The sequence below is a fragment of the Phalacrocorax carbo genome, chromosome 2 (assembly GCF_963921805.1).
Source record: "Phalacrocorax carbo chromosome 2, bPhaCar2.1, whole genome shotgun sequence".
NCBI classification, from domain to species: Eukaryota; Metazoa; Chordata; class Aves; order Suliformes; family Phalacrocoracidae; genus Phalacrocorax; species Phalacrocorax carbo.
In genome coordinates this window covers 23,843,687-23,861,294 of record NC_087514.1, presented here as the reverse complement: position 1 = coordinate 23,861,294, position 17,608 = coordinate 23,843,687, and the positions used below count along the sequence as shown (strand labels likewise).

Genomic DNA, 17,608 nt, shown 5'->3' with positions numbered 1-17,608 from the left:
TTCCTCTAAGCTGATACCTTCCCTGAAGTTGCCAGCAATTTTCCTGAAACCTTCTGTCCTCCTTTAACTATCTCTTTAGCCACCACAAAATTCTTATTTTATTCTCCATCTTTTCTTGGACTACTACCAATAGAAATTTCATATATGGCACTGTATCAAATCCTTTATTCAAGTTCAGATAGATGAAAAGTCTGCTATCCCTTCTTTGCATAGACAATCCAACTTATCGAAAGGATGTTAGGTTAGCCTGTGAAACCGGCATTTTGCATTTCACCCCATTTTCCCTTTGGCTTTCTGATTAGTGGCGGAATATTTATTTTTGGGAGCCTGTAATGGAAAACTAGTAAATATTTTTTAAAATTTCCACCATGAAATGAAACTCTCAATAAAAAAATTTCTTTTTTTCTTACACTTTATCTGTTTAAAGTAATTTTTCCAAAATGTAAAATTTGATTTTTATTTGGTCTGATAATACCAGGCCAAACGTGACAGTGTCTGTTTTGCAGAAAAAACAATCAAGTCAGTCACAAAAATCTGACATTTGTAAACATTATTTCTCCTAGGAACTTTTTTTTTTTTTGCAAATACCTTTCGCTTTCAGCAGTTTGCATTGTTTCCAGCTTTGAGTGAGCTCCTCTGTTAAATCCTTTCACCTCTTGCTCCTCCAAAGATTCCAGCAGTCTAATCACATCTTTATTCACACCCCTTCGTTTTGCAAGAACAAGTGGTGTTGCACCTTGGTGATTGCTAAAATAACCCCACAAAATGACATGAGAAGAAAAGAAACTTTTAATACAGTAATTTTGTAACAAGGCAACTCAGCATAACACATTACGTTTTAGTAAATCCTCAGAACTATTTTCTGTCATATCAAACAGTAAGCACTTCTTATCTATACAAGTTATAGCATAATTGGCTATAGAATAAAATCAGTATATTTAGGTTTGAAATTGCACAACACTTTTTCCTCTGAACAAAATCAAAATTCCTAGTACTCTAATCTAATTGGAATTCTAGGTGTTACAACAAAAAAGAAACAGTAGATTTACAGTAGTGTTCAAGATTAAGCTTAATTTCAAGAAGGAATTGTGCAATCTGGTTCCTCATAGTTCCTTTTCCATGTGCCTATTAGGACATCAGGCAAAAATGAAGTAAAATACAGATGGTCCCTCTGCTACTATTAAAATAATACTGAACAGGACCAGAGCTGCCTTCAGACTAGGGATTTTCACCAGAGTTGTTCGAAATGAGGAAGAAAAATCCTCAACCCACAGCCCATAAAGAATCTGTTCTGCCAATAACTAGTTTTGCTGAGTTGAAAACATTAATGAGGGACAGGTGAAAAAGGGATAGATTAAAAAACTCAAAGGTTTTGAAATTAACTACTAGTTTTTGCGTGTGTTGTGAATATGCAGAAAGTTTCACAAACAAAATAATTCAGTTACTGCAATGAAACAGCTAGTTATTTTGCAGCTTGAGAGCTTACATCTGAGCACTGGCATCTGACAGCTGCTGGAAGCCAGAAGGAAAGAATATACAATATTTAAAAGAAGGACTGAGTCACAGACTTTGAGGGAGGGGGAAAACAGTGAAAGGGAGCATTGTTACCAAAGGAGTATGGGAATGAACTGACACACACATATATACTGTATTTTCTTTGTCTTATACAGTACAACAATTAAAACAATAGAACTGTGGTGGAGAAAATTCTTTTAAAGTAGTCAATGTGATTTTTTCTTTGGTGCCAACCACCCACACCTGGCTGTCTGGCCAAAGCAGGATAGCAATGTCATCAGTGACGAAGAATTAGATACAGCAGCCCACACCAGCAGCTGCTACTTTTATTTGCTTTGCTTGTTGCACAGACTAGCAGGAACTGGCCTCTTACTGCTTTCCTGACTTCTTGTGTTTTTGTTAAGTGATATCTTTAAAAAGTTGAATTGCACCAAATACAGCATTTCAGCAGCAGCAGATTTACATACAAGGCTCTGGTGACGTAAGACTAATATATTATGAAATATGTGCTGTAAAAAAAAAAAAAGATTACTTACCAAATATCAATTTTAAGTCCATTAGAAACTAGGAACTGGATGGTATCCACATGCCCACACAGGTGAAGGGCTGTATTACCTTGGTAATCGGTGGCTAGTAAGTCAGCACCAAATTTATGCAAGAGTTGACAGATGTCTACATTTCCTCTTGCTGCAGCAAGGTGAAGGCCAGTTCGGCCTCGGCTGTCACGAATATTTGGGTCGAAACCACTCTCTAACAGTCGTTTGGAATAGTTAAAATCTCCATCAATGCAAGCCTGCAGCAGTGGCACATTTGTCTGGGAAGAGTCGTTTACAAAAACGTAGGACATTGTTCTGATTCTCTCCGGATTAGGTGACTAACCTGCAAGTAGAAGTGGGAAGAAATGATGGTGAAACCAGGCAAATAAACACAATGCAGATATTTGGTAGACTGCTCAGGTTGCCAAACAAGAATGCAAACTAGCTAATAAACCAACTCTGAAATCTTCCTGTACTACGTATTACCTTCGTGCACTGCATTCCCTTCTGGTAGTATGGAAAGTCCTCCTTTTGGTGTTACTCATGCCTCTGGTAACAGCAGCAAAGCTTTGTTATTACAGAAAAGTGATAAGATCAATGCCACAAATGCAAGGCAGGCGACTAGCTTTCACCTAGTAAGAGTACATGTAGTAGTACTGACATTAAAGGGCAAAACACTGTAGATCATAACTGAAAGAAGAAGAACCATCTTGCATAAATCGGGAAACTATAAACAATTCACTTAACAGATACAGTCACACTAACTGCGAATCTTACTAGCTATAAGCAAAGCTACTGCAGGGTGATTTCCACCATCTGAATTTGAACTTTGTTGGACAAAGTACAGTCAGTTGCTGAAAATCCTTGATTACTATAAATACTAATTCCTTCATTCTGCAAGAAACATATTTTTCAATACTCTGCAGAGCATTATTCATATAGTGTCACAGATAAATGGGCTGCTGAACAAACACAAATAAGGAATAGGAACCATGGAAAACTGAGTGTATTACGTGAAATACCCATCTGAAACTGAGAACTGGAAGTGGGTACAAGGAAGACAATGGTAAAATCAAGTATGAAGCTATTGTGGGTTCAAGTATAACCCCAACATGGAGAAGCACATATGTAGTTTCTCTGGCTTAATATCAAATAAAGGATTAAGTCATTCCTGTATAAGGACTTAAAAGAGGAAGATAAATGTTGTTTCACTAGGGACTTCTTGATATAGAATATTTCATGAACTGTTATTTAAGTTTTGCAGAAGAATATTTTAAGGATGAATCAGATAATGAGGGTATGATAACACTATGTGCTTACGGGTCACAGAAAAGGTGACTTGAAAACAATAAGGAAAAAAAGAGAATGACTACGCAAGAGGGTTGTAAATGTGCATGAGGCAATGGTAAGAAGAAATGAAAACATCTAGAAGACCGGACAGCAAAGCTCTGCACTGCCTCAGAGAGGAGGCAAAAAAGAAGAAACATATAAACCAGTACAAATCCTTAGAAGAAATCTCAATACAGACATGACACAGTTCAAGTGTCAGGAAAGAAAAGAGATTTTACTAGATAAGCTTTGAATGGAAACTGAACTGAAACTTCCCTTGAAACAGTATCTTTCACAGACCCAGGGTTTGTATTTTGGGTTCATGATGTAGCAGTGTTCTGATTAACTATCTACACCTCTTATTAAGACTGCTATATGGAGATATAAATTTTCTCATCTATATAAGGTATCCTTCCACACCAGCGCACTCATTCAGCTGGGAGAACGGAAACATGGCCAGTAGCCAAAGAATTTGATTTAAACCCTCTTCTTTTTCTGAGAGTTTATAATGTCTATATTTGATAGCTCTTCCCTCATGTTTTAGATCACATTCAAGATCAAAGTACCTACAGAAGTAATTTCAAAATGTTTACATGCTGGCCTGATCAACAGGTGCAGCATTTGGGGCTGTTGAGGTTAATAAATCATATTTAAACTTCACTAGGTACTATTTCCTATCTGGAATTCTGCTCAAAGTATCAACACTGTCTAGTTTCCCAGTGCAGGAATGCACAACTTTTTTTTCTTTCGTGGGCACAGAAGAGAAAGAGATAGGAGTAACTTCTACATCCTGGTATCTGTATAAGGAATGATTTTAAGCACAGTACGCTCCCCTAGGCTGCAAGTATGTTTTTAAGCACGTGATGGTATACCACTGGCTCAAGCAGCCTCTTCCACAATCATCTCCAATAGCAAAGGCCAGTTCACTGATGTACCGTAAAACATTTAATGCAAGGCTAGTGTCATTTTGGGCACTAACAGCTTTCTTATAACCCAACTCGAAAAGAAAGGACAATGTATGTGCTTGTATTTCCAATTAATACATTACAAAACCCCTGGATGTTGCAAAGCTAGGATTCCCAGCTGACAACAACTTCTGTTTTCTTGCCATTTCCCACTCAAATCACAAATGATACAAGAATTCTTCTTCAACTCTGCTAGTCCAGTCTTCGCTGAGAAAAATATTGGGCCATGTTTCTGTATGATGCGATTGTGACCTTTACATTCTGTGTTAAATCCTCCCTAAAGCAAGATCGTAAATCATTTAAAAACCTCCAATTATCGGCCATAGTAACTGTATATCAACAGCACAAACCCCTACTTGTACTTGATAAAAAGATCATGGTTTGCTTGTAAAATAATATTTGAGTGTTTAAACCTGTTTAATAAAACAAGGCCTAACATAAATCAGCAACAGAATATTATGCTGGAAAAGACACATACCATTTGAGAAACAGTATGGCATGCTCTGTTAAATATAAGCTAATGTTTATATTTGCATACCAGACGTGTATGTCTGGTAAATCCTTACAGAATTCCCCACAACTCTGATGAAATATTAGCTAATAATACCAGAAAAAAACCCCATCACCGCCTTATCTTCTCAGGAAAGGAAGCACAAAGATTAGCAGTTATCAGAAAGTGCAACTGGAAGTAATTCAGATTCAGAATTTATTATCACTAGAATCTTTTAGAATTGATCACTGACGTGTAGAAGGCTGAAGCGAAACCTTAGTATTTCACATTAAGAAAGAAAAAAAACCCCAACAAAGCCTTCTTCCCAATGCTTGAAGATTGTAGACTAAGCAAATGCATTTTCACAAAAAAAGAAGTCTGGACCATCTGGTTTGATTTATCTTTGTGATTAAAAAGATTTTTTTCTACAAATATAATTCTATTTCACATATGGCTACCTAACCTATGCCAGATACAAGCTGCATACAAAGCTGAACTATACACCACCTTTAAAATGCCATACCCCAAATGGTATGTTCTTTCCTCAAATTTAACCCAATTTTGCAAAATTTCCTGTCTAACAAAACTCAGAAAAAAAATTAGTTGACTTCATTAAATATTTTTGAATAAACAAACTGGTTACATTTCTGTCCACAGTACGTATCAGAAAGCCTATTGCCGTAATGAATATCTAATGCAGTGGATTTAGAAACAAAATTCCATAGCATGAGCCATTTTCTTTGAATTGCCTCTGAAAGGTGAATCAGGTAACAGCTCTGAACCTACCTAAAAGCTAGTACACCTACCATTAAGCATTAATGTCACAGGCACAAATTAGAACAGACAGACTTGCATTAGTAACAAGACTTAAAAGTATTTCAAAATGAGCGTTCTGAGTATCCCTGTATATTACTGCTACTGGAGTTAAATAAATCTAATTTGGTTCTGCAAATGACTGCTTCTAAAAATGCATCACTATCAACTGAAAATGTATCGTTTATACTTTTGTTTAAAAAAGAAGTTTTGCTGTTATTAACTTAGTACTTTGATAGAAAATTAGTTTTGTGAAAAAAAGTAAATTCAAAGCCATCCTCCCAAGCAAGGATTCCCATTAGAAAGGCATAACGTAAGAATACATCTTCCCTAAATTTATACAACACAGATATAGCCTGAGCACAGTGTACTTTTATTAATAGTTTTAGAAATTATGCTGTAAGCCAATTCTTCAGTGACACATGGGCTACTGCGTAAGAAAAATCTAACTCAACTGTTCTGTTTTCAAAAGAAATGCTTATATTAAGTGATTCTGTGAGAATAATTTTATTTTATTAGAAGTCAGTTGTCTCTCACTGTACTGCACACAATGGTAACTCAGTGTCACACGCTGATCTGTTGTATAACATGTTCACACCTGCAGAAGCCAGGAGTGAGCTTGAATAATTCAAACCATACAGCTAGATGCAAGTTCTGTTGCTTCTTAAACTAGTCCTAAATTTGCACTAACCATGGACAGTTTTATTTTACAGTAAATGTACGCTGCTGTCTCTGATTTCTCAGTAAGTTCAAGAGCTACCAAACAGCTCCAGAAAAAGTAGAGAATGGCTAGATTGTGAGAAAGAATCACTAGTGGACCGGTCTCCCCGCTACAAAGATATTAATGAAGCCGAGAAGTTGTAATCAATCACCCAGTCACTGCTACACAGGGTACAGCAGTTCTGCAAAACTACAGTATTTCCAAAAACATTCAGGAAAACTGAACTAATCGTCCCTATTTTAGAACAACACATCAGGTCAATGGAACAATATCAGATTGCTCAGTACTTGAGGCTTCTCAATATTAATACACACTTTGGCATCTAGAACCAGCATCAGTAAGACTACTACTACAGAAAGTGCCACCACCAAAAATGGAAACTAAAACAAAACCAAGAAAAAATAACAGCCCCCACCCTGCACCAGCAAAACACACAACAGACACTTCTTGTAAAATCTACATTTGCCAACTCCCTTGTGGAAAACAGCTTCCTCCTTCTGTAATACACTTGGAAGTACTTTAGTGGCAGTGGCTTGCAGAGCTTTTCCTGTTCACTCTTTAAATGAATGAAAAACACACCAGTTCTTTGCTTAAACTGTAAGCCCATGACCTCTGAAGGCAAAGTTTCCTGGTCAAATGGGATCATCCCCTGAAAAACACTATGTGAACATAAGCTCTCTTTGGATACACAAGATAAAATTTTTACCTTGCTTGTGTATCCTCTAAACACTGATCAGATGTTGAAATGCAAATCGAACAATATTATTCTCTTTTGTTTCTAGGTAGCCTGAGGAAGAAATTCCTTGGTAAGTTTTCACGCACACTTACACTTCTGCGTAAGTTACTAAGAAGTCATTTAACTGAGTTAAGTGTTATATTTAGTAAAAAATCATGATCAGTTGTCATTTCTTTTTAGGAAAGAACCCTTTCATCTACATCAAGTTCCACTGAGAGCTCTGTATCTTCTGTAAAAAACCTTTATCTATCCAGTCCAACGGGAACAGTTTTATTGCTCCACTAACATGGATCTGCTGCTAAAAGCAGCATCTCAGATTCAGTACAGCATGATGTCTGTTTTACACACAGCTGTATTTTGCAGCATCTTCCCTTCTTAACTATAGTTATTTTTTCAACAGTTCCTGGATTCAAGGTACAGGAAGGAACAGCAGGTTCATAAGACCTACCTCTTCTTTCATGTCTTTAGCCAGACACATGGGTAAGTGGTCCTACAACATTATTCATGCCATTTGTGTTCAGTCATTTCCATTCCCTTCTGCAGACATGAGACATACAGATATATTCTCTTGGTGTGAGGACCATCCTGTAAGTAGACACTTCAGTGCACTGCCCATACCTAGTGCTTTGCACGTACAAGCTACAAAGTACTTTATGAAAAAATCAGAATAATTATTGCAGCTCTTTTATGGATCAGCAGTGAATGGCATTGTAAAGTATGTCAACATTACAAGATAAAAAATAAACAAGATCTCAAATGCCAATCCAGGGTTGCAAAATACCTCCCCAGATAATATAGCACATGCATTGTGTATTAAAGTACACGAAATAAGGGAACATCAGGAAAGACATCATTCTTTTAAAACAGCTTTATTAACAAACAGATTCACAAACATTATATCCTTACTACAATTAACAGGTAACTCAGTCGCATTACACGTTTCAGTCCCCTTTACCCCTATCAAATATACATTTAAGTATTTTTGAACTTTGCTCATCTTTCATCTTCTGCAAAAAAAAAAAACATTTAGGAAGAAGGGCAATTTACAGATTTCTTCAAATCATTTCTAACTTTAATTCTTCACAACTGGCTCAGGTAAATCAGTAAATAACTGCAGTACTTCCCCGATCCTTGTGGACAGTTTGAATACCTCTGCTTTTATAGAAAGTTATTGAATCACATCAGTCATAATTACCAACCTTTTCACACCTTTATTCAAATTCCTTCTTTGTTTTTACTGGGAACCTGCAGGGTGCTGATGTATGCTGGTCAAGAAAATATTAAGGGTCATCGCATATTGTTTTGTTGTTTATTTGTTTTTAACAGACTAGCGGGAATTTGTTCCACTCCTAATGAAGTGTTTGTATTTAAATTTGCTGCGGGCTTGAAGCAGTCTTCTGGAAAAGCAGACAAAAGTAACTGAGCAAGAAGGGATGGCTGGTAAACCGGCTGGCTGTAATCCACCGAAGCAGGCACAGCACTCGTGTCCAGATCAACAGTGCCACCGCGTGGACTGACAAATTCCTGTGGAAATGGTGTGGTGGGTAACCCTGGACTCACACAGCCCACTTTTTCTACACTTTGTGGTGTTTTCTATGTTCCTGAGAAGGAAATGATGGAAGGCCTGAAAATAATATTTTATAAAATTTGATTAAAAAGAACTCTGAAATCCAAACTACTATTCCCTTGTGGTATAAACAGCAATCTTGTTTAAGCTCTGATCCTGTGTTAGTGAAACGAGGACTTCGGTATGTGGCTTGAGTTCTGAAGACAAAGGTATTTCCTTCAAAAAAGCAGGCATTTATGCCTCTTTCTTAAAAAAACCCCAAAAACTAAACCCAAAACATCCCACACACACCGAAAGGCCACTCCTTACCTAGACAAACAAGGAGTCTGAGATGACAACTTTACTAACATGTGAAAAACTTCCTGCATCCAGCAGCAATCATCAGAAGTAAGAGCTTAGTCAGCTTTATTCCAGCAATAAAGCAAACTTAGAACCAAAACTGTATGACTAAAGCACTTACAATTATACAGTCCATATTTTCTTACTTTATTTCTTATAATGTGTATCATAGCTTATATGCTCTTAGTCATACATAGCCTTGATGGCATGGTCTTAGGAATGTACACAACATCAAATCCAGTTTAATGGCTAGTGAAGAGAAGCAGGTCACTTTGAAAAGCAGACTTCTCCTAAATTTGTAAGTCATTTATATATAACTGCATATTTGACTTTACCTTTAAGATAAATTATTGCTCTTATGCTACTGTGTTCATTAGAGTTTATTATTTTATATCAACAAATAATACCACGATAAGATAACTAACGCAGTCAGATAGGTGACTTGTACTATGACTGCTGGATACAGATATTTCTGCTCAGAATTTTCATGTTCACACAATAAATCATTAAACCAGTTTATCAAAGCTGAATAGTTAACTGTTCACGTTAATAGTTTACTACTTTCAAATATTCTAAATTTCTATCAGTCCAGCATGACTTTAAATAATTAATCATATCATAGAATCATTAAGGTTGGAAAAGACCTCTAGGATCATCAAGTCCAACCAACAACCCAACACCACCAGGCCTCCTAAACCATGCCCTGAAGTGCCACCTCTACACATTTTTTGAACACCTCCAGGGATGGTGACTCCACCACCTCTCTGGGCAGCCTCTTCCAGTGCCTGACCACTTTCAGTAAAGAAATTTTTTCTAATATCCAATCTAAACCCCTCCTGATGCAGCTTGATGCCATTTCCTCTCTTCCTATCACTAGTAACTTGGGAGAAGAGACCAACACCCACCTCGCTACAACCTCCTTTCAGGTAGTTGTAGAGAGCAATAAGGTCTCCCCTCAGCCTCCTCTTCTCCAGGCTAAACAACTCCAGGTCCCTCCACCTCTCCTCATAAGACCTGCTCTCCAGACCCTTCACCAGCTTCGCTGCCCTTCTCTGGACACGCTCCAGCAACTCAATATCCCTCTTGTAGTGAGAGGCCCAAAACTGATCATGTTGGATCACATTATGTGTCATGGTAAGATGAAATGGTAAAACAATTAAGGCTGTATTTCTAATATATATATATGTATTATATATATGCTATTTTTCATTAATACTTACTTCACCATGTTTAGGCTCAAACAATTTCTGCATGTAGACAAACCTGTAGTATTAGTGTCTGCTCAACACTGTGTCTTAAGGGACTGAAGAGGATAAATTAGCAGTCTAAAAGTTCCAAGGACAACTGGCAAGTCTCAGGAGAATCAGGGAGACCACCCTTAAGCTCCTGATCTGCACAGAGGCTGGAATTGACCAAACACGTAATGGAAGATGGTTGGAAAAATGCGAAATGGATTTGAAACTGTAATTATGGAACCTGAGGGTGAGGCAGCTCAACTGATGTGTACCAATTGCATCAATGGATCCTGCTGAACCTAGAAACAAAAGAAATCACTTGTACAGGGAAAACTTTCGCCTTTAGATAACTTAGTAAATGCCAGTAAAAGACTTGATATTCAATATGAAAGCTGGGGTCCAGACAATGAACAGCAATACCGTACAGGCTGTTTGAGGCGAACCATGGATTAGCACAGTGGCATGATACATTCTTTGGTTTGTTCTTTGCTTGTTTACCCATAATATTTACTATCTGATTTACCTTTTTGACTGCTGCTGAGCATTGTGGTTACAGATTCATGGAACCATTCATTGTAACTACAAAATACTGCTTGTTACTGAGAACCCAGTATTTCAAATAGAAAGTTAGGATTCTTTTTACGCTACCTGAATCACTCTACCTACATTGAATTCATGTGCCATTACATTATATTAGCCAGTTACTCAGTCTTACAGGGCCCTTCTGCAGCTTTCATAGTTGACCTTATCTTTACTACCCGTGTCACTGGCAAATACTATCACCTTGTTGCTCACTGCCTTTTATAGGCTGTTCATGGAAATGCTAAAAATTCAGAATCCAGAACTGAACCCTACAGATTCTTCCACTCAAAAGGCTCATTTTAACTTCACCAAAACTGCTGTCCTTGATAAGATTGCCCAGCACTCCGCTTTCAACAGTAGCAATCAGAGATCATTCTTCAGGAGTATGAGCTTGGCTGCTTTCTGCAGCCCATTCCCCAAGTACACCCTAGCAGCCACTACTGTTACATCTGGGACCTCCCCGACTAGTCCTTTTAGCAGCCTCTCAGCAGACTTCTTGTCCATGAGATTTTCTAATCCCTTCCAGAACCTGCCCACACTTTCTACCTCCACAGCTCCCCCTGTCACCTGTACTGAAGTCCTTTCCTACACCCATCTGAAACTGCCCTCCCACCAGCACGCAACCCCAATTTTAGTGCCGTAAGATTGGATGAATAACTCTCACCTTATCCACTGCCTTAATTTCATAAGCCTTGATCATGCCCCAGCCACCTCCTCTCTAATACGAGCAATCCTGGCTTTCCCGTCTTTCCTCTTAAGGAGCTGATCCCCTTGGCCCTTTTGGTTGCCCTTCTCTAACCCACTCCATCCTTCCTCAGACGCGGACACCAGAACCACACACACTACTCCAGATGTGGGTGCACTGAGCTGGAGCAGCAAAACGATGCCCTCTGTCTTCTTCTGAGTAGCCTGCCTGAGGACAGTCACCATCTTCCTGGCTTTCTGGCTGCCACGGCACACTGAGCCAAGGTTTTCAGGGAACTGGCAATGGTGACTTTCTTGAGCTTTTCCTTGAGTGGTTGCTGCCAGTTTGAGTTCAGCACCATGTAAATATGGTTTAGATTATTCTGCCCAAGATATCATCTTATCTTTGTGTACGCTAAAGCTCATGTGCCACCTTTCTGCTCCCCTTCCTTTTTTTTTGGCAATTTATTTCAGCCCTCTTTTTAATTTCTCAACTATTTCTGCATGTAAGAAATATCTTTTATGCTATAAGCACTCAGTCTGCTCAAAAGCCTCTGGTAGGGTACTTTGGTTTTAGTGCTTCCTGAAAATCCAAGTAGACTGTATAAATCATGTCACTAGCACCTACAATCCTGCTCAATAAACTTTAGTAAAACCTGACGAGCCTTAGATGCAGCAAACCTTTAAAAATGTATCCAAACTCAGGCAGAACCAGTCCTTAACATACTAACACACAGCAAGGACAGCTTTTATGCCTCTCTGCACAAAAACTGTCGAGCAGAAGACAGACAAGCATTCTGCACCACCCATGGGAAACCAATACACCAGAAGCTTTCCCTGAAATGTGCTGCTGCCCTTTTTCTGACACCATCCATTATGCTGATATGATGGTATAAGAAGTCTTGAGCATGCTGGAGAACATCACCCCATCAATGAACATTAAAAGATTCATTCCTTTAAGCTTATGTTATAAAATTCAGCTGATGTAGCTGCATTACTTGGATGTGTGAAATTTGCTGAGTGACAAAACTGGTGTTTAAGCAGCTCTATTCCACTTAGTCAAATGAAATTTTATCGACAGAGTAAAAGAAAGAAATGCCACTTGGAAAATGGGTGTTCATATATGAACTAAAGCCAGAATCTATGTTCATTAAGTACAGATATGGCTTCAGTGAGGTACTGCACGAGATGAAACGTTTTTTCACATATTTAGTAAGTATCACCTTTAAATAGTAAAGCAAACCACAGCAAAGCTGAACAGTTCAGTATTTGTGCTCTTGACTTAGGTGATGGCAGAACCTCAGTAAACACCAACAATTGAAATCTGGTGGGACAGGCCCATGCACTCAAGACAGGCCCATCAGCCTGCCATCTACCCTAACAGCATGCTAAGAATGGTCTCTACAGAAAGCTGAATGCATCATGTATTTCACATAATATGTATAAACCAATGCCCTCTGAAATACTTCATGTGCTTATTAACTGACCTAGCATCCACAACTGAGATCATGCGGGAGGCAACCAGCTGACAGACTGATAAGGGAAACAGCCCTCAAAATTCCAGCATACCCAAATCGCTGGAAGAGCCACTAGTAGTTCACTCCTTGGATGACCAGGTATCTCAGGTCCTGGGCTGCAGATGAGGACTTCAAGGCCACGTGCATTCAGAAATTAACTGCACAAGAAAATGAGGTGGGATAATACTGTCAACTTAAGGCACCGCTTAGAATCCCTTGCTCTTGCTGATGAGGTAACTCCAATGAAGGACAGACGACAACACCTGCTGAGAGGAAACCTACCACTGAGTGCAGATCAGAACTGATTTTATGGTCCCAGTCTTGCAGAGACAAACTAACATTCCTCTGGTAAGAAGACAGCAGATGCACATGCTACACTTCAGCCTTTGACTCATCTCAACTTACTTCTTACTTCTCAATACCTTCTCTTCAACAAAAAAAGAGAGCGATTAGCCAGCGTCATTTACTGGCTGTCACCAATCCTACTATTCAGACTGCAAAAATTACTATAACTATCTTTCTTCTAAAAGGCACATTTAAGAAGTTCTTCTTAACAATCTGTTTTACAAACAAAAAAGAGAAACACATCTAAAGTCTACAGATAAGACTAAGCTCAGTCCCCTGCTGCAGCAAGCAAAAGCATTACTTTTACAAACCAGTCACATTCCACCCAAAATGTGTTGGGCTTTTGCTCCTCCTTGACCATCTGGAAGGCTGCTCCTGAACATCAGTGCTCTCTGAAGGTTAGAAATGTTCATACATTATCAATCTTAAAATCTATGTTAAATTATTCATGTATCCACTTCATTCTATCAATTTATTCCCTTCCCAGTTGATGGTTCAAGAGAACGCAAAAAAGGCCTTTATTCTGCAAAAGTAAAAAAGCCAAATACTTCTTTCGAGAGACTCCTAATTGCCCTACCTGTCCGAGGCACATCTTCCTGCATCTGTTCCACTTCATCTTTTTACCTGAGAGTGATTAACATTATACAAAGTATTCTAGAGCTTTGTTCATGGAAAACAGTAACGTCTTCTTCTGGATCATCAAAGGTCGGCATTCACTTCATCCACAATCGCATATTTTGTAACTACCCAACACATATTTTGGTATTTTTGGTGCTGCTTCCAACTGGTAAGAATTTCTTCTGTAAATTGCGTACTTACAAGTTTGCAACTGCAAACACTCACTCTTTAAACTGTTATTGTACTTATTCTCTAGTTCTCAGTATTTCCCAATTATTTCTGTGCAGTACTGTAACCCTCTTCTGTAGTGCCAATGCCTCCCAACTCTTCATCAGTACCAAATTAAAACAGTAAAGTTTTAATTATTATATCAAGGCCTTTATTATATCAAGGCCTTTATTAAATACAATTGGTCTCAAAACAGATCTTCAAAGAACTAATTTTATCTTTTATACTGAGATTTGATATTATTTTCAGTATTACTGACCATAGTTTGTATCTCGTTACTTCCCCATCCCCTTTACAACTCTGCTGTTATCCCTATCTTTTCAGCACAAAAACAATTTCCTTTGCAGCGGCTGACCTAAAACTTTAGTGTTGTCTAGGGAAAAAAAAAGAGAACTGCTCCATTTCCCTTAAAAACAGCCATTACTTTATCAAAGACAGTTCTGAGGGCAGGTTAAAAAACGCTCTTCTAGCAAACGTACGCACTGCCTTTAGTTTCACTTATCTTCGTTGCGGTGCCTGTCACCGCCGGGACCCCCCCACCGCTGGGCCGCCCCAGGCCCCCGGCTTCCCCCGCCGCGCCCCGGCCCCGCGCCCAGCCCAGCCACCCCACGGCCCCGCCGGCGGCCCGGGGGCAGCGCGGCCCGCTCCCCTCCGCGGGTCGCACGGCCTCAGACCCGGCTGTGCCGCTGCCGGTGCCTGCCCCGACGCCGCTCATCCTCACCCCGCGCCCCGGCGGGCGCGCAGTGCGCGGCAGGGCCTGGGCCCGGGCCTGCCACACAGACCGGCCGGCGGCAGGGCCGGCGGGCAGCGCCCTCCCCTCCCCTCTCCTCACAGACAGACCGACCGACGCACGCCGCTCCCCCCTCTCCACGGACAGACGGACGGACGCCACCCCTCTACCCCCGCGGTACCTGACACCCGGCGGCGGCAGCTCGGAGTCGGGCGGAGGACGGAGGCGCGGCGGACGACGGAGGCACGGCGGGGCGGGCGGGCGCGCCCGCCCCCTGCTGGGCGGAGGCCGCTGCCAGCCCCGGGGCCGAGACCCGCTGGCCGGAGGCCCCCGGTAGGACCGAAGCGGGCGGCGGGCGGCCGAGTCGCCGCCTGGGGTCTCCCCGCGCACCGAGGGCGGCCGGGCAGCGGCCGGGGCCGGGGGCGCGGGGCTGGCCCGGGACGGCGGCGGGAACGCCGCTTCTCACAGGGCTGCCGTCCCCGGGCCGCGCTGGGCCAGGCGTCCACCACCCTCTCGTCTCTGGGAGTAGGGGAAAACGTTAAAATAAAAAATAAACTTTTTAAAAAGTTATTTTACTTCCCCATAAATATTAGAGTGGGGCTTTTTTAATTTTGCTGCCCCTGCTCTTACAGCTCATGGTGCCTTCCACAGCAAGGAGGATCAAAGACCCTTCGAGGCTGGCGCAGAGGAGGGTGTGTGAGGCACCTCAGCCTTCGTGCAGCAGCACAGAACTTGGTGATGTGGTTAGTGCTGTATCTACCTTTACCCAGCTACACCCGGCACTTGCTTACCCCACTGTCATTAGTATAATCCAGACCAGTTTCTGATTGACACTGATACTAATTACACAGCAATACTCTCAGAAACGTTATGAACAGATATGTAAATACTTTGTCTTCCTCTAATGTCATAGCACCGTTTGTAATTAACTCTCCCTTTGCCCCAACAGTTTTCAGTCCGGGGACAAAAGCCAAAAAAACACATATACAAGATGGCTCCAGATTAGTGAACCAATTTGAATGGGTGCTGTCAGAGTTGTAAATACCATAAAAAGCACAGCAAAAGCAAGGCATTACACTGAAGATTTTTTCCCCCTTATAATTCAAGGTTTTGACAATGTGTTTATTATTCCCACACAATGAATTTTGAAAGACAATTAATTTTAGATAATCACAGGTCCTCTTCTCTTATTTTCTCAAACACAGAGTTGTCTTCATTTGGCCTAAGCAAAAACCTTTTCCTTGATACAAACCCTGAATGAACTACCTGCAGTGAAACAAAAACACAGTTAAAAGAGTATGTGCATTTCAGTAACTGGATAGATACAAATATAATCCAGAAAATCTGATGTCACTGTTCAGGTGCAGTGGTTGATCTCCTTATGTTGTGAGGTTTTTTTGTTTGGTTGGTTTTGTTTGGTTTTTTGTGTTGTTTTTTTTTTTCTGCTGGAACAGGACACAAGAACAGTTTTTTCTGCTTCCAAGGCTAACTGCAATGCACTAAATGTGGTGCAGGTTGAAAAGCAGTTCCAAATGTGCTAACAACAATGTAATTTGTACATATGTCCTTGTGGGCACTGTAATGACAGGTACTTTAATGGCCTGCTAGGCTTTCTGAATTACATTGACTACTGTTAATCACACATTCTTAACTTTAACCATAACACCTACACAAATAATACTTTTCAATTCTACTTTTCCTAACGGGTACCATGTACTCTCTGAAACTTCCTAACACCACATCACCCAGCAGGTATAAGCAGGCAAATGATAAGCACCCAAGGTACAAGCAGGCAAACTGTGCCCTTACAATGCACATATCTGCAGTTTTCTGTTGTACCAGGAAAATTCATGGCACAGATTTTTCTTCTGCCTCTTGCAACATGGTATTTTGATATATATGTAAAGTAAAGTGGCCATCCCAAAGCTGGGCAAGCATGCTGCAATAACTAACATTAGGGTGTTAGGAAACTGTAACCAGGTTTTGCATAAATTATCGCTGTAGAAGTTATTGCATACCTCTTTTTCCAAGATTGCTAAAAGACATTACAGCAAAATTGCCTAGATGCAGGCATATTCTACAGCACAGCCTTGCTATCCGCAAAGTCCACCTATTGCATACGAGTTAAATCATTTTACTCAATATAATAATCTCAATTCAAAAGATCATTCTTGATTTTCCTACTAAATGTTACTGCTGTGCTGGACAGTCTATTCAAACAAGAATTTACAGGCTGTTGTGCTGATCTAGTAGTATCAGTATACTGCTAGAGGGTCACAAAGAAAACCAAAGTCTTGATTCTCATGAGTTAGCAGAAAATATTTGGTGTGAGTTTTCAGAGTCTTTGGACAGCAACTTTCTAGCAACTCTGAGCAAAGACTTGTAAAATTCTTGGCGATACTAATGGGAAAATTATATAGGCCCAACTCAAACAACACTTCTTCAAATGAGAATGTGCAAAGATACACTTATACATTTTTCAATTGTCTTCAAAGAGAAATAGCGGAATAGGAAAGGGAAGCCTTAAGAACCTTAATATTACAATCACAGCATTTAGAAGGTCACTAAGCATGGTTTAAGATTTAATATTAACTGTCTGTCTAACAACACACCTTGGTGCATGAAGGCCTAAGCCAGTTTAAACTTGCTTATAATATG

The 17,608-nt window shown here is 40.1% G+C and overlaps 2 protein-coding genes across 9 annotated transcripts in view; both read right to left on the bottom strand.

Moving 5' to 3' along the window:
- ANKRD46 (ankyrin repeat domain 46) overlaps nt 1-15,763 on the bottom strand; it is an 87,188-nt gene extending 71,425 nt beyond the window's left edge. The window contains exons 1-3 of one of the 6 annotated variants that reach the window (XM_064442312.1): nt 15,742-15,763; nt 2,052-2,394; nt 589-747 (exon numbers count right to left, since the gene is read on the bottom strand). In XM_064442312.1, coding sequence (XP_064298382.1) covers nt 589-747; nt 2,052-2,362 — 470 coding nt within the window. In that variant the 5' untranslated portion in view covers nt 2,363-2,394; nt 15,742-15,763. Of the gene's footprint in view, nt 1-588; nt 748-2,051; nt 2,395-6,811; nt 6,938-7,553; nt 7,670-15,131; nt 15,449-15,741 lie in introns of those variants that run through there. The other 5 variants (XM_064442313.1, XM_064442314.1, XM_064442309.1 and 2 more) reach the window with 5 other exon arrangements.
- Nucleotides 15,764-15,993: 230 nt separating this feature from the next.
- SNX31 (sorting nexin 31) overlaps nt 15,994-17,608 on the bottom strand; it is a 32,365-nt gene continuing 30,750 nt past the window's right edge. For 2 of the 3 annotated variants that reach the window (XM_064442305.1, XM_064442306.1), the window contains one exon: nt 15,996-16,216. In XM_064442305.1, the coding sequence (XP_064298375.1) occupies nt 16,121-16,216 (96 nt within the window). In that variant the 3' untranslated portion in view covers nt 15,996-16,120. Of the gene's footprint in view, nt 16,217-17,608 lie in introns of all 3 variants that reach the window. The other variant, XM_064442307.1, reaches the window with a different exon arrangement.